The sequence below is a fragment of the Oncorhynchus mykiss genome, chromosome 6 (assembly GCF_057628025.1).
Source record: "Oncorhynchus mykiss isolate SJ-2025 chromosome 6, ASM5762802v1, whole genome shotgun sequence".
In the NCBI taxonomy this organism is placed as follows: Eukaryota; Metazoa; Chordata; class Actinopteri; order Salmoniformes; family Salmonidae; genus Oncorhynchus; species Oncorhynchus mykiss.
Window position 1 is genome coordinate 12,607,364 of NC_143027.1, and position 18,142 is coordinate 12,625,505.

The 18,142-nt window shown below is 43.4% G+C and overlaps 1 protein-coding gene across 1 annotated transcript in view; it reads right to left on the reverse strand.

Annotated features, from left to right (window-relative positions):
* si:dkey-40c11.2 (uncharacterized) overlaps positions 1-17,805 on the reverse strand; it is a 32,539-nt gene extending 14,734 nt beyond the window's left edge. Inside the window, exons 1-4 of the mRNA XM_090239257.1 lie at positions 17,787-17,805; positions 8,678-8,758; positions 8,405-8,517; positions 7,597-7,671 (exon numbers count right to left, since the gene is read on the reverse strand). Of these exons, the coding sequence (XP_090095383.1) occupies positions 7,597-7,671; positions 8,405-8,517; positions 8,678-8,758; positions 17,787-17,805 (288 nt within the window). The remainder of the gene's footprint in view (positions 1-7,596; positions 7,672-8,404; positions 8,518-8,677; positions 8,759-17,786) is intronic.
* Between the last annotated feature and the right edge of the window lie 337 nt (positions 17,806-18,142).

The following is an 18,142-nucleotide window of genomic DNA, read 5'->3' on the forward strand; positions in this document are numbered from 1 at the left end:
CTCAGCCTCCAGTATTTATGCTGCAGTAGTTTGTGTCGGGGGGCTAGGGTCAGTTTGTTATATCTGGAGTACTTCTCCTGTCCTATCCGGTGTCCCGTGTGAATTTAAGTGTGCGTTCTCTAATTCTCTCCTTCTCTCTTTCTTTCTCTCTCTCGGAGGACCTGAGCCCTAGGACCATGCCCCAGGACTACCTGACATGATGACTCCTTGCTGTCCCCAGTCCACCTGGCCGTGCTGCTGCTCCAGTTTCAACTGTTCTGCCTTATTATTATTCGACCATGCTGGTCATTTATGAACATTTTAACATCTTGGCCATGTTCTGTTATAATCTCCACCCGGCACAGCCAGAAGAGGACTGGCCACCCCACATAGCCTGGTTCCTCTCTAGGTTTCTTCCTAGGTTTTGGCCTTTCTAGGGAGTTTTTCCTAGCCACCGTGCTTCTACACCTGCATTGCTTGCAGTTTGGGGTTTTAGGCTGGGTTTCTGTACAGCACTTTGAGATATCAGCTGATGTACGAAGGGCTATATAAATACATTTGATTTGATTTCTAGTTTTATTGTCTCCCACAGAGTGTGGATCTGTCTCTGTCCGTTCGTTAGTCACATGCAATATCTCAGACAGTACTGGCCCGATTTTGACAAAACTTGGGTGAATGATGCAGCATTTTCAAAATTATTCGCCCAAGGTGGGAGCTATTGTAATGACCTGAAATCTGTTAGTCAGATGCAAATATCTTATGTGGAAGGACCACCAGAGGGCAGAATGGGCTCACGGATAGTAGCCCAACAAGGCATGGGAGACAAGGTAACCAGAGGCAATTAAGCACAGCTGACAGTACTAATGACATATTCTCCTTCCCCTATAAGAGAGAGTATGGAACCAGCAGAGAGGGGGGGGGAAACTATCTCTGGAAGATGGCCACCGAGACAGAGGAGCTATCCAGGAAGACCCACTAAGACGGTGGCAAGCCCGTGACTTTTTGTTGTAGTTTAAAGATAATCCTATTATGTTCTTGTTTCATCTGGAGAAGAAGATGTATGTTTTTCCTTGGAAGATTTTCATTGATTATGTTGGAGTGTTTGTGTTGACCCAATGCCCTCAATAGAGAACTGTGTTCAATCAAGAAAACCTACTCCTGACTCGTTTATTCCACCTTCCCGCTTTAGAGTGACGCCCAATTACTTGGTCCGCTCACACTTAATAGGCCCACACACAGTTGCACTCCCTCCCTCAATTCTCCCTCCCTAACTTCTCGCAAGCAGTGTGAGGTTCCCCTGAGGGAGGAAGGAGGGCGTTGTGGTGAAGAGGGTGTAAATTATCTCCTGCCTCTCCTGTCTCGGTCTGTCATTATGTTTCAGATGATAGGCTTCTCCTTAATACTGTCTCCTCTAAGGCTTATTCTAACTGTCTCTCTGTCATTATGCTTCAGATGATAGAGGAGACAGTATTAAGGAGAAGCCTAAGGCCTCTGTCTAATATTGTCTCTAAGGTAACAGCTTGCTCATTAACATACACAACCTCTCCTCCTCCTCTCTCTTCCCCTCTTTTCCCTTTCCCCTCACACACCCTGTCCTCTCCTCGGTCCTCTTTCATAGACCTCACACACCCTGTCCTCTCCTCTCTTTCATAGACCTCTCCTCACACACCCTGTCCTCTCCTCTGTCATCTTTCATAGACCTCCCCTCACACACCCTGTCCTCTCCTTGGTCCTCTTTCATAGACCTCCCCTCACACACCCTGTCCTCTCCTCTGTCATCTTTCATAGACTTCTCCTATCCTCCCATTCTTACTCCTTCCCCTTCCCTCCCCTTTACTTTCCTCCTCTATACTTGTCCTGTCTCGTTCCCTTCATTCCCCTAAATCTTCCCCCCTTAGTTTTCACCCCAACTGCTTCCACTGTCACCTGTCTACCTGACGGTCTACTGGTCTTTTCCACTTAGATTGAGCAACAATGAGCAATTGTGCAAAAGACTTGTTGATACAATATGAGACTCACTCAAACGCTGCAGGTGATTCACCCTCTCACACAGTTGCTAGCTGAGACTTGTAGAGGGAGAAAGAGAGAAAGAGAGAACAGAATTGCCATGGGGCTTTCTGACTCGGTCAGAACACATCCCAATGTTCTAATCCTGACTAATAATTCCAAGGGTTTTGGACAAAAAACAACAATAATAACCCAGTTCCCACTACTTCTAGACATCCTAGTCTCTCCTTCTGTCATGTTTGTTGTTTCAGTTGGTGCTGTAGCTTCTCACAGAACTGTCAGACTGGAACACAAATGTATTTTCGTATTAAACAAATATAGCACTCTAACATATGGACTGGGAACAACAACATACACTATATTTAATGAAGAGTATGATATACACTATATTTAATGAAGAGTATGATATACACTATATTTAATGAAGAGTATGATATACACTATATTTAATGAATTAAATTAATCTACACTGTAGGAGTATTAATATGCCTCACGACAGAGCAGGATTAGGCCAGCTGGAAGTGCCGCAATGTCTATGCATGTTGACGGAGCACTGGTGCCCTTTCCACCACACGAGGGCGCTACACCAGAAATAAGTCTCTCCTAAAAAGCAACTCACCGAAATTACAGTATGAATCAGAAGATTAAGTGAGTTTTGTCCTTTTACCGAGAAGTTAACCACCTCACACAGCTTCCTGGAAGCCACATCTTTTACAAGGTTACAGTAAGAATTAGTCTTTTGAGGTGACTGGCCAAACCTATAAAAGCAAACTGGCTCTGGCTGTATGTCCTGATTGAGTAAGTGTTTATTAATCCAAGTCACCTTCCAGTAACGCTGTATGACACAAGTGTCACGTGGTTTTATAGACCCCACATGGTGATGGAGACAAAATGTTGACTAATACATGACAGAGAGATGGGGAAAGCTCAGGTCTCAGAGAAAGGGCTCATCAAACATAAAGAACAGCAGGACTGCAATGTGAATATAATACCCAGATGCTTTAATCTGACATTGGACACCTACTCATTCAAGGGTTTTTCTTTATTTGTATTTCCTACATTGTAGAATATTAGTGAAGACATCAAAAATATGAAATAACAAATATGGTATCATGTAGTAACCAAAAAAAGTGTTAAACAAATCAAAATATATTTTATGTTTGAAATTCTTCAAAGTAACCACAATCTTTGCATTCTCTCAACCAGCTTCATGAGGTAGTCACCTGGAATGCATTTCAATTAAGAGCTGTGCCTTGTTAATTTGTGGAATTTCTTTCCTTCTTAATTCGTTTGAGCCAATCAGTGCTGTGACAAGGTAGGGGTGATATACAGAAGATGGTCTTTTAGCAAATAAGGCTAAGTCCATATTATGCCAAGAACAGCTCAAATAAGCAAACGGAAATGACAGTCCATCATTACTTTAAGACATGACTTTGAAAGTTTCTTCAAGTCCAGTTGCAAAAACCATGAAGTGCTATGATGAAACTGGCTCTCATGAGGAAAGCCACAGGAAAAAAGACCCAGGATTACCTCTGCTGCAGAGGATAAGTTCCTTAGAGTTAACTGCATCTCAGATTGCAGCCCAAATAAATGCTTTACAGAGTTCAAGTAACAGACACATCTCGGAGTAGATGAACATGATCACATGATCTCCGCATTTGTAGTTCCCACCGTGAAGGATGGAGGAGGTGGTGTGGGGGTGCTTTGCTGGTGACACTGTCTGTGATTTATTTAGAATTTAAAGCACACTTAACCAGCATGGCTACCACAGCATTCTGCAGCAATACGCCATCCCATCTGGTTTGAGCTTAGTGGTACTATAATTTGTTTTTTAACAGGACAGACCCAAAACACACCTCCAAGCTGTGTAAGGGCTATTTGACCAAGAAGGAGAGTGATGAAGTGCTGCATCAGATGACCTGGCCTCCACAATCACCTGACCTCGACCCAATTGAGATGTTTTGGGATGAGTTGGACCGCAGAGGGAAGCAAAAAGCAGCCAACAAATGCTCAGCATATGTGGGAACTCCAGGTGAAGCTGGTTGAGAGAATGCCAAGAGTGTGCAAAGCTGTCATCAAGGCAAAGTGGCTACTTTGAAGAATCTCAAATATAAAATATATTTGGATTTGTTAAACACTTTTTTGGTTACTACATGATTCCATATTATTTCATAGTTTTGAGATCTTCACTATTATTATACAAAGTAGAACATAGGAAAAATAAAGGAAAAACCCTTGAATGAGTCGGTGTGTCAACTTTTGACTGGTACACACACGTACGTATATATATATATATATATATATATATATATATAAATCAATCAATCTTGAACAGGATTAGTCCTATCTATTTTGGATGCAATTTGAATGGAATTGATGGAGAGAGACAGAGTGCGCTCATGTGTGCACTGATTTAAAGCCACAATATTCCAGTAATTGGCTGTTTTAAAACTCTGCAGCTGCAATTTAAAAAATGCAACATTAAAATTTAAAAAATATGATGACTCCCGATAGCCAGATGGAGATGGGTAAATTAGATGTGCATTCAGTCCTAATATTACTGTAACATAGGCTTTGCTGCAGCAAATATAGGCCTACCTGTCACGAGAAAAATAAGTTCCCATGATGAGATAATACATGCATTGTGAACTGCGCTCCATATGGAGATACACTGTCTGTCCCCACCCTGAGCGCTGATGATTGATCATGCAGATAGCAGAGTAGACCGTGGTCTGTAGATAAACCAGACTTAGACATCACATATCATTTAACGTCATTCTGTTCATAGAAATAACGTATTATAATTTGCAGTTCTCTCACAGTTATTTATCCAGAGAAAATCTCAGGAAACCATTCTATTCAACGCTAACACATACTTGACCTATTATGTAATAAAGCCACACACACAAACTATGGTATATCTGAGACTGGGGTCACAGAGGTTCCTGGGCCAAATACTTAACCGGGTAAAACATTCAATAAAAAAGTAACAACAGGGTCTGGCTATAGGCTGAATGGATGACACCTTTATATGTAAACTAGTAACAACGGGGTCTGGCTATAGGCTGAATGGATGACACCTTTATATGTAAACTAGTAACAACGGGGTCTGGTTATAGGCTGAATGGATGACACCTTTATATGTAAACTAGTAACAACGGGGTCTGGCTATAGGCTGAATGGATGACACCTTTATATGTAAACTAGTAACAACGGGGTCTGGTTATAGGCTGAATGGATGACACCTTTATATGTAAACTAGTAACAACGGGGTCTGGCTATAGGCTGAATGGATGACACCTTTATATGTAAACTAGTAACAACAGGGTCTGGCTATAGGCTGAATGGATGACACCTTTATATGTAAACTAGTAACAACGGGGTCTGGCTATAGGCTGAATGGATGACACCTTTATATGTAAACTAGTAACAACGGGGTCTGGTTATAGGCTGAATGGATGACACCTTTATATGTAAACTAGTAACAACGGGGTCTGGCTATAGGCTGAATGGATGACACCTTTATATGTAAACTAGTAACAACAGGGTCTGGCTATAGGCTGAATGGATGACACCTTTATATGTAAACTAGTAACAACGGGGTCTGGCTATAGGCTGAATGGATGACACCTTTATATGTAAACTAGTAACAACGGGGTCTGGTTATAGGCTGAATGGATGACACCTTTATATGTAAACTAGTAACAACGGGGTCTGGCTATAGGCTGAATGGATGACACCTTTATATGTAAACTAGTAACAACGGGGTCTGGCTATAGGCTGAATGGATGACACCTTTATATGTAAACTAGTAACAACGGGGTCTGGCTATAGGCTGAATGGATGACACCTTTATATGTAAACTAGTAACAACGGGGTCTGGCTATAGGCTGAATGGATGACACCTTTATATGTAAACTAGTAACAACGGGGTCTGGCTATAGGCTGAATGGATGACACCTTTATATGTAAACTAGTAACAACGGGGTCTGGTTATAGGCTGAATGGATGACACCTTTATATGTAAACTAGTAACAACGGGGTCTGGCTATAGGCTGAATGGATGACACCTTTATATGTAAACTAGTAACAACGGGGTCTGGCTATAGGCTGAATGGATGACACCTTTATATGTAAACTAGTAACAACGGGGTCTGGTTATAGGCTGAATGGATGACACCTTTATATGTAAACTAGTAACAACGGGGTCTGGCTATAGGCTGAATGGATGACACCTTTATATGTAAACTAGTAACAACGGGGTCTGGCTATAGGCTGAATGGATGACACCTTTATATGTAAACTAGTAACAACGGGGTCTGGCTATAGGCTGAATGGATGACACCTTTATATGTAAACTAGTAACAACGGGGTCTGGCTATAGGCTGAATGGATGACACCTTTATATGTAAACTAGTAACAACGGGGTCTGGCTATAGGCTGAATGGATGACACCTTTATATGTAAACTAGTAACAACGGGGTCTGGCTATAGGCTGAATGGATGACACCTTTATATGTAAACTAGTAACAACGGGGTCTGGCTATAGGCTGAATGGATGACACCTTTATATGTAAACTAGTAACAACGGGGTCTGGCTATAGGCTGAATGGATGACACCTTTATATGTAAACTAGTAACAACGGGGTCTGGTTAAAGGCTGAATGGATGACCCATAAACGTCTCTGCAGTAAGATGGAAATGTTAAATAAATACTATTTTACAGCAAGCCAGCATCTGGACAGTTCACACACACACACACACACACACACACACACACACACACACACACACACACAATCTTCCTCTTCCTCCCTGAAGGGACTATTATTTTCTCTGTTTCCTGTGAGGCCCTGTCACCACTTGGTGAGTGTTTATACTGTGCCCGCCGGTGGCCCATCTCCCATCTCGGTGGCAATGTGTGGTGACCCCTACCCCCGTGCCTTCCTGCCACCAGCCTGGACATTGGCCTGGCCCGCCACTGGACCATACAAACCCATGCGGTAGACAGGACTGAAGACAGGAAGACGTTTAACAATGAAAGGTAAACTACTGTGTGTAAATATAGAGCATGTGTGTGTATTTATGTTTGTATGTGAGAGAGACTGAGATAAGTATTGTGTTTGTTTGTATGTGCATAATGCACGTGCAGGTTTGATGCATATATATATGTGTGTGTGTGTGTGTGTGTGTGTGTGTGTGTGTATATATAATGCACGTGCTGGTGCGATGCGTGTGTGTATGTGTGTGTCTTACCAAGTGTGACAACATCACTATTCATTCCCTCGTTCCTGGTCAGGCCAGTTCCACCCTTCCTACACGAGCAACACCAACTCTCTGTATTGTCTTGACAACAGTTACTATAGGAGGGTGTTTATCCATTATTCATTGTTAGAGAAACAGTGAAGAGAAGAAACAGAGTAACATTCCACAATGGTACCAACACAGGATGTAGGAGATAGAGAAAACACTTAACTCCCATATTAATCATGCCACTCCTGAATACTATCAAATGCTGCAGCTGCAATGAGGTCACTGACTGGATGACTGCACGACCAACAGACAAAATGGCAGCTTAGGGCAGGGCAAGGCAGGGGTGTGGTACCGTACCTTGAAAAAGGTCTTGATAGCGGGCACATGGCTGGCACATTCTGTCCTGCGGTTCTCATCCACGTTTGGCCCGACCTGGAGACCCACACACACTACATAATTAGTCTGAGGGAGCCAGAGAGAGGCTCATTATCAGAAAGTCTGGCTTCAGTCTTCCGTCATCAGGTACTCCATGTACACCCTTGTGGAATCATTTCCCAATGTTATAGAGAGAGCCTAACATTATTATCATGTACAATATAATGAAGTTTAATATAATAATATGTTTCACAAGTTTCTGATTTGTGTGTGTGTTTGTGTAGCTGCCTGACTGGCTACAGATGCAACCTCTGACCCCCACCACAACATTCCACAAGGTCGCCATAGATACGGGACCAGTGGAGCACATTGGGAACATTCTAAGCATCTGTTGCCCTGCTTGTGTGTGTGTGTGTGTGTGTGTGTGTGCGTGCGCGCATCAGTCAAAATAATTGGTATAAGTAAAAAGCTAGGCCTGGCGTCCGGGGTCAGCAATTTAGCTGACACATCACACACGTTGACCCCCAGACCAAGGGCCAATCGAAACACATCCAACAGTGGCACGAGCCAATTGGAACCAAAGCTTGTCCCTAACCTCTGATACAGAGTCAAATATTTTTTCCATCCATCTAATTGTTAAGGATAGGATTGAGGGTAGGGAATCTGATCCTAGAGCTGTGGTTATGGGCCACTTCTACTTCAAGCACCTGAGACACAGCAACAGGTAAAGAGAGTTAATATATGGTACCACGTCCATTCAGAGGGCCATGTTGTAGTGGATGACACTCACCCAGCAGATCATGGCGACGCGAGGGCCTCCCACGTCAGCTGAGCCCACTCTGCAGAGCCCATACTGAGGTCTGGCTATGAGGAACTTCTCTGACAGCTCCACCACTCCACCTGCTGTAGGAGAGACAAGAGAGGGGGCGGGATTGAGATAGAGAGAGAGAAAGAGAGAGACGGACCGAGAGATTAATAAACACCACCCATATTTATCATTTATCATTTTGGAAAACTCAAATTCAAAAAAGGTGACACGTTCAAATCGTCCAGTAAGCTTTACCTCCAGAGTCAGCCAGTTTGAGGTTGTTAGTGGCCCCATCGTAGGTGAACAGAGCCCTGTGGGGAAAAAGAGAGAGACAGCCTAGTGACAGAAGCACAAACACACTGCATCATCACAACCATGGACCCAGAGATTCAGGCCAGGGTTCAGTTGATATATAAAAGTTATTTCCAATGGAGCAGACATCTGCAGCGTTTACTTTGATTGTGATCTCGGTGCTTTAAATGGTGCATAGCCAAAAAGGGCCGATGGGATGAATGGCGCCGGAGGGGATGGCTGCCGATTAACCGGCTCCTAACCGATTGTGCCATTTTGTTTGTATTTTCCGCATTGTTTGTAACTTATTTTGTACATAATGTTGATCCTACTGTCTCTTATAACCGAAAAGAGCTTCTGGACATCAGAACAGCGATTACTGACATCAAACTGGACGAAGATGTTTTCTTTAATGAGTCGGACGCAAAGGATATAATGTTGCTCCAAGACAAGCCAAATCCCTGTCATTCACATTAAGAAAATAAGGAAATACAGGGGGCGGAGATCAGGGTGCCTTCTGAGAATTTGTTGGAGAGTGGGTAACCTGCCTCTACCATCTGTTCTATTAGCCAACGTGCAATCACTGGAGAATAAACTGGATGAGATCCATTCGAGACCATCCTACCAACGGGACTTTTAAACTGTAATATCTTATGTTTCACCGAGTCATGGCTGAACGACGACACAGATAATATACAGTTGGCTTGGTTTTCCATACATAGGCAGGACAGAACAGTTACAGTGCCTTGCGAAAGTATTCGGCCCCCTTGAACTTTGCGACCTTTTGCCACATTTCAGGCTTCAAACATAAAGATATAAAACTGTATTTTTTTGTGAAGAATCAACAACAAGTGGGACACAATCATGAAGTGGAATGACATTTATTGGATATTTCAAACTTTTTTAACAAATCAAAAACAGAAAAATTGGGCGTGCAAAATTATTCAGCCCCCTTAAGTTAATACTTTGTGGTGGCACCTTTTGCTGCGATTACAGCTGTAAGTCGCTTGGGGTATGTCTCTATCAGTTTTGCACATCGAGAGACTGACATTTTTTCCCATTCCTCCTTGCAAAACAACTAGAGCTCAGTGAGGTTGGATGGAGAGCATTTGTGAACAGCAGTTTTCAGTTCTTTCCACAGATTCTCGATTGGATTCAGGTCTGGACTTTGACTTGGCCATTCTAACACCTGGATATGTTTATTTTTGAACCATTCCATTGTAGATTTTGCTTTATGTTTTGGATCATTGTCTTGTTGGAAGACAAATCTCCGTCCCAGTCTCAGGTCTTTTGCAGACTCCATCAGGTTTTCTTCCAGAATGGTCCTGTATTTGGCTCCATCCATCTTCCCATCAATTTTAACCATCTTCCCTGTCCCTGCTGAAGAAAAGCAGGCCCAAACCATGATGCTGCCACCACCATGTTTGACAGTGGGGATGGTGTGTTCAGCTGTGTTGCTTTTACGCCAAACATAACGTTTTGCATTGTTGCCAAATAGTTCAATTTTGGTTTCATCTGACCAGACCACCTTCTTCCACATGTTTGGTGTGTCTCCCAGGTGGCTTGTGGCAAACTTTAACCAACACTTTTTATGGATATCTTTAAGAAATGGCTTTCTTCTTGCCACTCTTCCATAAAGGCCAGATTTGTGCAATATACGACTGATTGTTGCCCTATGGACAGAGTCTCCCACCTCAGCTGTAGATCTCTGCAGTTCATCCAGAGTGATCATGGGCCTCTTGGCTGCATCTCTGATCAGTCTTCTCCTTGTATGAGCTGAAAGTTTAGAGGGACGGCCAGGTCTTGGTAGATTTGCAGTGGTCTGAAACTCCTTCCATTTCAATATTATCGCTTGCACAGTGCTCCTTGGGATGTTTAAAGCTTGGGAAATCTTTTTGTATCCAAATCCGGCTTTAAACTTCTTCACAACAGTATCTCGGACCTGCCTGGTGTGTTCCTTGTTCTTCATGATGCTCTCTGCGCTTTTAACGGACCTCTGAGACTATCACAGTGCAGGTGCATTTATACGGAGACTTGATTACACACAGGTGGATTGTATTTATCATCATTAGTCATTTAGGTCAACATTGAATCATTCAGAGATCCTCACTGAACTTCTGGAGAGAGTTTGCTGCACTGAAAGTAAAGGGGCTGAATAATTTTGCACGCCCAATTTTTCTGTTTTTGATTTGTTAAAAAAGTTTGAAATATCCAATAAATGTCGTTCCACTTCATGATTGTGTCCCACTTGTTGTTGATTCTTCACAAAAAAATACAGATTTATATCTTTATGTTTGAAGCCTGAAACGTGGCAAAAGGTCGCAAAGTTCAAGGGGGGCGAATACTTTCGCAAGGCACTGTACGTCCAGTAAGAAGAGGGGTGGAGATGTGTCTATTTTTCAATAACAGCTGGTGCACTGTCTAATATTAAGCTAGTCTCAAGGTATTTTTCCCCTGAGGTAGAGTACCTCATGATAAGCTGTAGACCACACTATCTACTAATAGATAGTATCTACATTTTTCGTAGCCATCTTATTTAACACCATAAGCCGACGCTGACACTAAGACCGCACTCAACGAGCTGTATAAGGCTATAAGCAAACAAGAAATGTTTTATCAAGAAGCGGCGCTCCTAGTGGCCGGGGACTTTAATGCAGGGAAACTTAAATCCGTTTTACCTAATTTCTACCAGCATGTCACATGTGCAACCAGAGGGGTAAAAAAACTCCAGACCACATTTACTCCACACACAGAGACGCGTACAAAGCTCTCCCTCACCCTCCATTAGGAAAATCTGACTATAATTCTATCCTCCTGACTCCTGCTTACAAGCAAAAAGTAAAGCAGGAAGTACCAGTGACTCTCTCAATACGGAGGTGGTCAGATGATGCAAATGCTACGCTACAGGACTGTTTTGCTAGCACAGACTGGAATATGTTACAGGATTTATCCAATGGCATTGAGCAGTACACCACCTCAGTCACCGGCTTCATCAATAAGTGCATCGACAATCGTCCCCACAGTGACCGTACGTACATATCCCAACCAGAAGCCATGGACAGCTAGCACCGAGCTAAAGGCAAGAGCTGCCGCTTTCAAGAAGCGGGACACTAATCCATACACTGATAAGAAATCCCGCTATGCCTTCAGACATACCATCATACAGGCAACGCGTCAATACAGGACTAAGATTCAATCCTACTACACCGGCTTGGACACTTGTCGGATGTGGTGCTCTCATCCATGCTTCAGTGTTGCTTGCCTCGAAGCGAGCAAAGAAAGCATTTAGCCCATCCAGTAGGCTTGAGTCAATGGGCAGCGTACGGCTGGGTTTCCCTTCGTAGTCCGTAATAGTTTGCAAGCCCTGCCACATCCGACGAGCATCAGAGCCGGTGTAGTAGGATTCAATCGTAGTCCTGTATTGACGCTTTGCCTGTTTGATGGTTCGTATAGCGGGATTTCTTATAAACATCCGGATTAGTGTCCCGCTATAAAAGCCTGGTTTAATGTTGACTGTTTCTCTTAGTAGGATATTTGATCTTCTCATTCCAAAGAGTGTAGGAAGTTCCTAAAATTATATAAAGTTGGTGTTTAATCTGTCTAAATAGACGAATGACATGCCCTCTAGCCCATAACTAAATAACATACAGACAGCTGGGCAGACCACGTGTTAAGTCAACACTACACAGGCACACACACTTGGACGTGTTTGGCATTTGTTGAGTGTAGTTTGGCTAAACTCTAACTTGCATCCCCACAGAGTAATGCATGTCCAAAATGTGCCAGCAGATGAGTTATTTTTTTACCATGACTCTCTCTTTCTTCCTGTCTGTCCATCATGCTTGTTAGCGAGCGGCCCAGCGCAAGACAGTGAGGCAGTTGTTACACAATATCTGAACAATAACACACAGTGACATTGTTTTTCCAGGCCGAATCCCTCACTCTCACCTGAAACCCAGGGTTTCTGATTGACACGAGAAAGACAGCAGTAGGGCAGATTACGACTCAATCTCAGCTCAGGTCACAGGTGACATTCTACTGTATAGGACCACTGACAATGTTGGGGTGGGGGTTAGGACAGGAGGGAGGGAGGAAATCTGCCTATGCTGGTGCTCCTAGGCCAGCTGGTGGGTGTGTCCCTGACATCTGAACCAGCGGAGGAGAGCCCGGGAGCACCAGGCCAAAGGTGAGAGACCTATCTCTGTGTGTGTATATATTTATGTGTGTCTTTGTATTTGTGCACATTTGTGTGTGTGTGGAACCCTTTGCCCGATAAGTAAAATGCCTGGAACTTTTCACCTCACTTTCAAACAGGTGAAACAGAGCAGAAACAGGTTTACTGTTGAGATAGTGCCTGCAAATCTCTATCTGTTTGGAGTGGGCTCCTGTATGGAGTCACAGTGGGTGTGTAGTGTAGAGCATGGCAGTACAGGTAACATATAATATCACTTCATTGTTTCAAGGTTCTCCCATTGAGACTGATTGAGCCTTGTCAAACCTTCAGTATCAGGACAACAAAACGTTTGTTTTGCAAATATCAATCTCCTGGCACATACAGTAAAGGACATAGAAGTAAGACCTCTAGAAAAGTGACATTCAAACTTTTTCAGCAGGGACCCCATTTTGTCGGCAGAAGTTCTGGGGACCCCATTTTTTCACCAGAAATTCTGTCGAAATCCAATGACACAACCTTAAATAGGTAAATTAAGATTTTTACATCAAGAAATAACCTTAAATGCATTAAATTTTTATCTCTCTTAAAGAGGACCAATAAATACATTTAGACAATAAAATTGTATTGCTCTAATTCTATTTGTCAAAAATGTATTGTCCCATAGAATAATCTGTGATCTTAATTTTTGGATCCCCCCTAAAATATATATAAAAAATAATAATAATTTGGTGACCCCACTGCAATTCCCCCGCGACTCTGACTTTGAATACCACTGCTCTAGAAAGACTGAATAGAAGAACAATGAAGAGGTCCCTGAAGAGGTCCCTGTGGTCGCAGTTTATTCTAACAGCGCTATACAGTAAGTAGCCCACAGACACTGAGTACATTGATTGATTCCTACACCTCATCTCTATACAGACCTCAGCAGACTGACTGACTAGGTCTGATTTAGTATGTTATTGTGACTATTGTCCTCTGAGGGACAAATTGATAGCAAGAGTTAAGACAGTGTGCGTGTGTGTGTGTGTGATGAGGACGCAATAATGTCCCTGTTGTTCCCCCCTAGTGTTAGCAGTGCGCTGGCTCGGCGTGTCACGAGGCAGACTTGCACAGCTTCCTCAGGGTAGTGGGTTGCGGTGAGGGGGGAGGGCTTAGATTCAGCTCATCTCTAACAAGAACAACCACCATGAAAGCAAGCGCCCATCCACTGTGTCTGTCTGACTCAACCTTGTGTCTGTGTACGTGACCAATAAAGTTTGGTCCGTCTGTCCCGCCGTCCGTCTTGTCTGTTTCCCTCTTGAGTTTCATGTGAATAACTTGCCCCTGGTTTCTCCTCTGATTATTACTACAGGCATTCCAAAAGGTCAGAGGTCACCGTCTAACAGGGGCCGGTTCAAAAGGTCATAAATGCACTGAAGGAGTTATGATTACATTCTCAACCCACTGAGAGTTGACTGGCTGTGAGGGTCCACAGCTTTGTTAAGATCTGTGGGATGGAGTCAGGCTCTGACATACAGACGCAAATTCTGTCCACAGACATGCTGCCCAGATCAAAAGGCCACGACTGAATAAACAGATTTAAAGATAAAAACAATGTGGAATGGGCCCCCTGAGTGGTGCAGTGGTCTAAGACTGCATCGCAGTGCTAGCTGTGCCACTAGAGATCCTGGTTCGAGTCCAGGTTCTGTCACAACCGGACAGGACCATGAGACTGATGGGGTGGCGCACAATTGGCCAAGCGTCGTCCGGGTTAGGGGAGGGTTTGGCCGGTAAGAATGTTCTTGTCCCATCGAGCACTAGCGTCTCCTGTGGCAGCCCGGGCGCAGTGCACGCTGACACGGTCGCCAGTTGTACGGTGTTTCCTCCGACACATTGGTTCAGCTGGCTTCCGGGCATTGTGTCAAGAAGCAGAGCGACTCGTCTGGGTTGTGTTTTGGAGGATGCACGGCTCTCATACAGGAGTTGCAGCAATGGAACAAGACTAACTATTAATTGGATACCATGAAATTAGAGAGAAAAAGGGGGGGGAGAATAATCATACTTTTCATTGATATGGGTTGGCTATGATGCTACCCAAATTTATTTACATGTTTTATTTAACTAGGCAAGCCAAGTAAGAGCAAATTCTTATTTACAATGACGACCTACACCGGCCAAACCCGGACGACGCTGGGCCAATACACTACGTGACTAAACCTGCATTACATAGACAGTACGGCAACTGCACCGCCCGCAACCGTAGGGCTCTCCAGAGGGTGGTGCGGTCTGCCCAACGTATCACCGGGGGCAAACTACCTGCCCTCCAGGACACCTACAGCACCCGATGTCACAGGAAGGCCAAAAAGATAATCATCGACCACCTGAGCCACGGCCTGTTCACCCCGCTATCATCCAGAAGGCGAGGTCAGTACAGGTGCATCAAAGCTGGGACCGAGAGACTGAAAAACAGCTTCTATCTCAAGGCCATCAGACTGTGAAATAGCCATCACTAGCCGCAACCCTGCACCATAGAGGCTGCTGCCCTATATACATAGACTTGGGATCACTGGCCACCTTAACAATGGAACACTAGTCACTTTAACAATGTTTAAATAATGTTTACATACTGCTTTACTCATCTGATATGTATATAATGTATTCTATTCTACCATATTTTATTAATAGCCTCTCCAACATTACTCAATCTAATATTTATATATTTCTTAATTCCATTCCTTTACTTTTAGATGTGTGTATTGTTGTGAATTGTTTTTAGATACTACTGCACTGTTAGATACTACTGCACTGTTAGATACTACTGCACTGTTAGATACTACTGCACTGTTAGATACTACTGCACTGTTGGAGCTAGGAACACAAGCATTTTACTACAGCCACAATAACATCTGCTAAATATGTGTATGTGACCAATAAAATGTTATTTGAATTACATGCTAACCTATGCTACACAGCTAAACAACAATATTTTACTGGGACAAGGGAGAAGTAGCTCAGAGTGTAATAGTGTCTGCTGGGCAGTGGAGGCTCCTCAGATGAGAACGGAGAGGACCATCCTCCTCAGTGAATTTCATAAAAATGTCATTTTTAGATATAATACTAAATATATTCACGTCACCAAATAATTGATTAAAACACACTGTTTTTCAATAAAAGGTCCACAGTAGCCTCAACAGCACTCTGTAGGGTAGCACCATGGTGTAGCCGGAGGACAGCTAGCTTCCGTCCTCCTCTGGGTACATTGACTTCAATACAAATCCTAGGAGGCTCTTGGTTCTCACCCCCTTCCATAGACTTACACAGTAATTATGACAACTTCTGGAGGACATCCTCCAACCTACCAGAGCTCTTGCAGGATGAACTGACATGTTGTTCACCAAATCAAAAGGATCAGAGAATGAATCTAGAACTGAAAGCATAAGCTACAGCTAGCTAGCACTGTAGTGCATAAACTGTGGTGAGTAGTTGAAAGACAATAGTTGAACAGGTTAACAAATTAATTTATTAAAAAATGAAGGAAAAGCAAGAGAGTCATTTTTCCACTTTCAGCATCACTTACTCAAATGCAGCTGGCTAGTTTAGTCACTCAAACACCCAGCTCAAACAGAGGGATGCTATGTTATGTTAACTAGCTGGCTCTGACTATCCAACACAACACTGGAACTCTTCCAAGCCAAGGTAAGCTTTTGGTTTTATTAATTTATTGCCACCGGGGACTGCCGGTGTAATTGCTTACTGACTATTCACTGTAACGTTACTGCATGATTATAGCGGGTTTACTAACGCATTAGTTATGTTGACTAGGACGTTACTTTGGCTAATATGGGACAACGATGTAGGCTGTGTGTAGCAGTTTGGCTTGGAAAGGTTTTTTCGCCTGGTCACATACAGCTGAAATGTTGTTAATTGAAGCCCACAAACGAAGGGAAAAGGTGAGAGGAGGAGAGTGCATAGAGGCTACAACGAATACAACGTGGAAAGTGTTTTTGCACGATCAGGAGTGTATTCATTCCACCGATTCTGTTGAAAAACGTTTCTTAAACGGAAGCAAATGAAACAGGGATAAAAAAAATACCTGAATTTGTCCAATAGAAACTGTTTGCAACTGTTGGACTAATGATTACACCCTAGATCAGCTAGATACAGGCAAGAGTCTGCAATGCAGTACTGAATGTGTCACTGTCTATCATCTCAAATTTCTCTCTCGAGTATCATGTAGTAGCCTAAACCTATCGATGTTACATTGAACTGGGTGAATGGATTATGAATGACAGTCATCCAATATGCTGTAATAGAGATAAGGCCATGCTCAGGAAAAAGAACCGGCCTCCCTCATCATAAACGGCACTGACCGCCACTGCTGCTGGGATAGCTAATAGGATCCAGAGCAAGCCAGCTCCCTCCTCCCTCCCTCCCTCCCTCCATCCCACTCTTCACACATGTGGGTTTCCTGCATGCACAGGCTGATGGGAATAACAGACCAAGCCCAGTACTGAAGCAGCCAACCTCTACCCCAGCCATGTATGAGCTCAGAGAGGGAAGGATAGAGAGAATAGAGGGGTCAAAGAAAATGGGGATGTGGGGGGAGGAGGAGGAAGGAGTGGGAGGGGGAGAGAAAGTGAGGATGGGGAGAACAAACGAGAAGGATAAAGGGAAGGAAAGGAAGAGAGGAGAGAAAACAACATGATGTCATAGCTGGGAAAATGTTCAAGTATTTTTGTGGAAGCAATTAACAATGAGAATGAAATCTGTACATCATTACTGGAGCCAACAAAGCTAACCTCAGCACAGTCATAAACAAACAGGGAGATAACTGAGCATGCACATAGTCTTGCACACACGTGAACTAACACACAGCAGGAGAGAGAGAGCCAGTAACAACGGCAGTAGAGACTGTCGTACCTCCAACACGCTCAACCATTTCAAACATGAACATGGCATATGCAGATGGTGCAGTACAGAGGAAAGGGCTCTGATCTTAATTATTCAGGCATTTACCATTCCCTAGTCAATCTCACCCATTTTAATGTGTGTGTGTGTGTCTGCGGAAATACTCAAACACACCACACTGTTCAGAGCTCTAAAAGCCAGACTAGGATCACAATATACCCTGCGTTATGGTCTTCAACTGGTCAGGCCATTCCATAAGGTTTCTGTACGGTTTTGTAAGGTTTCCAAAGTTCACGTTTATACCTTTAACTTGAATGAGGAGAACAGCAACTCAATGTCCTGAAAAATATTGATATTGTACCACATAC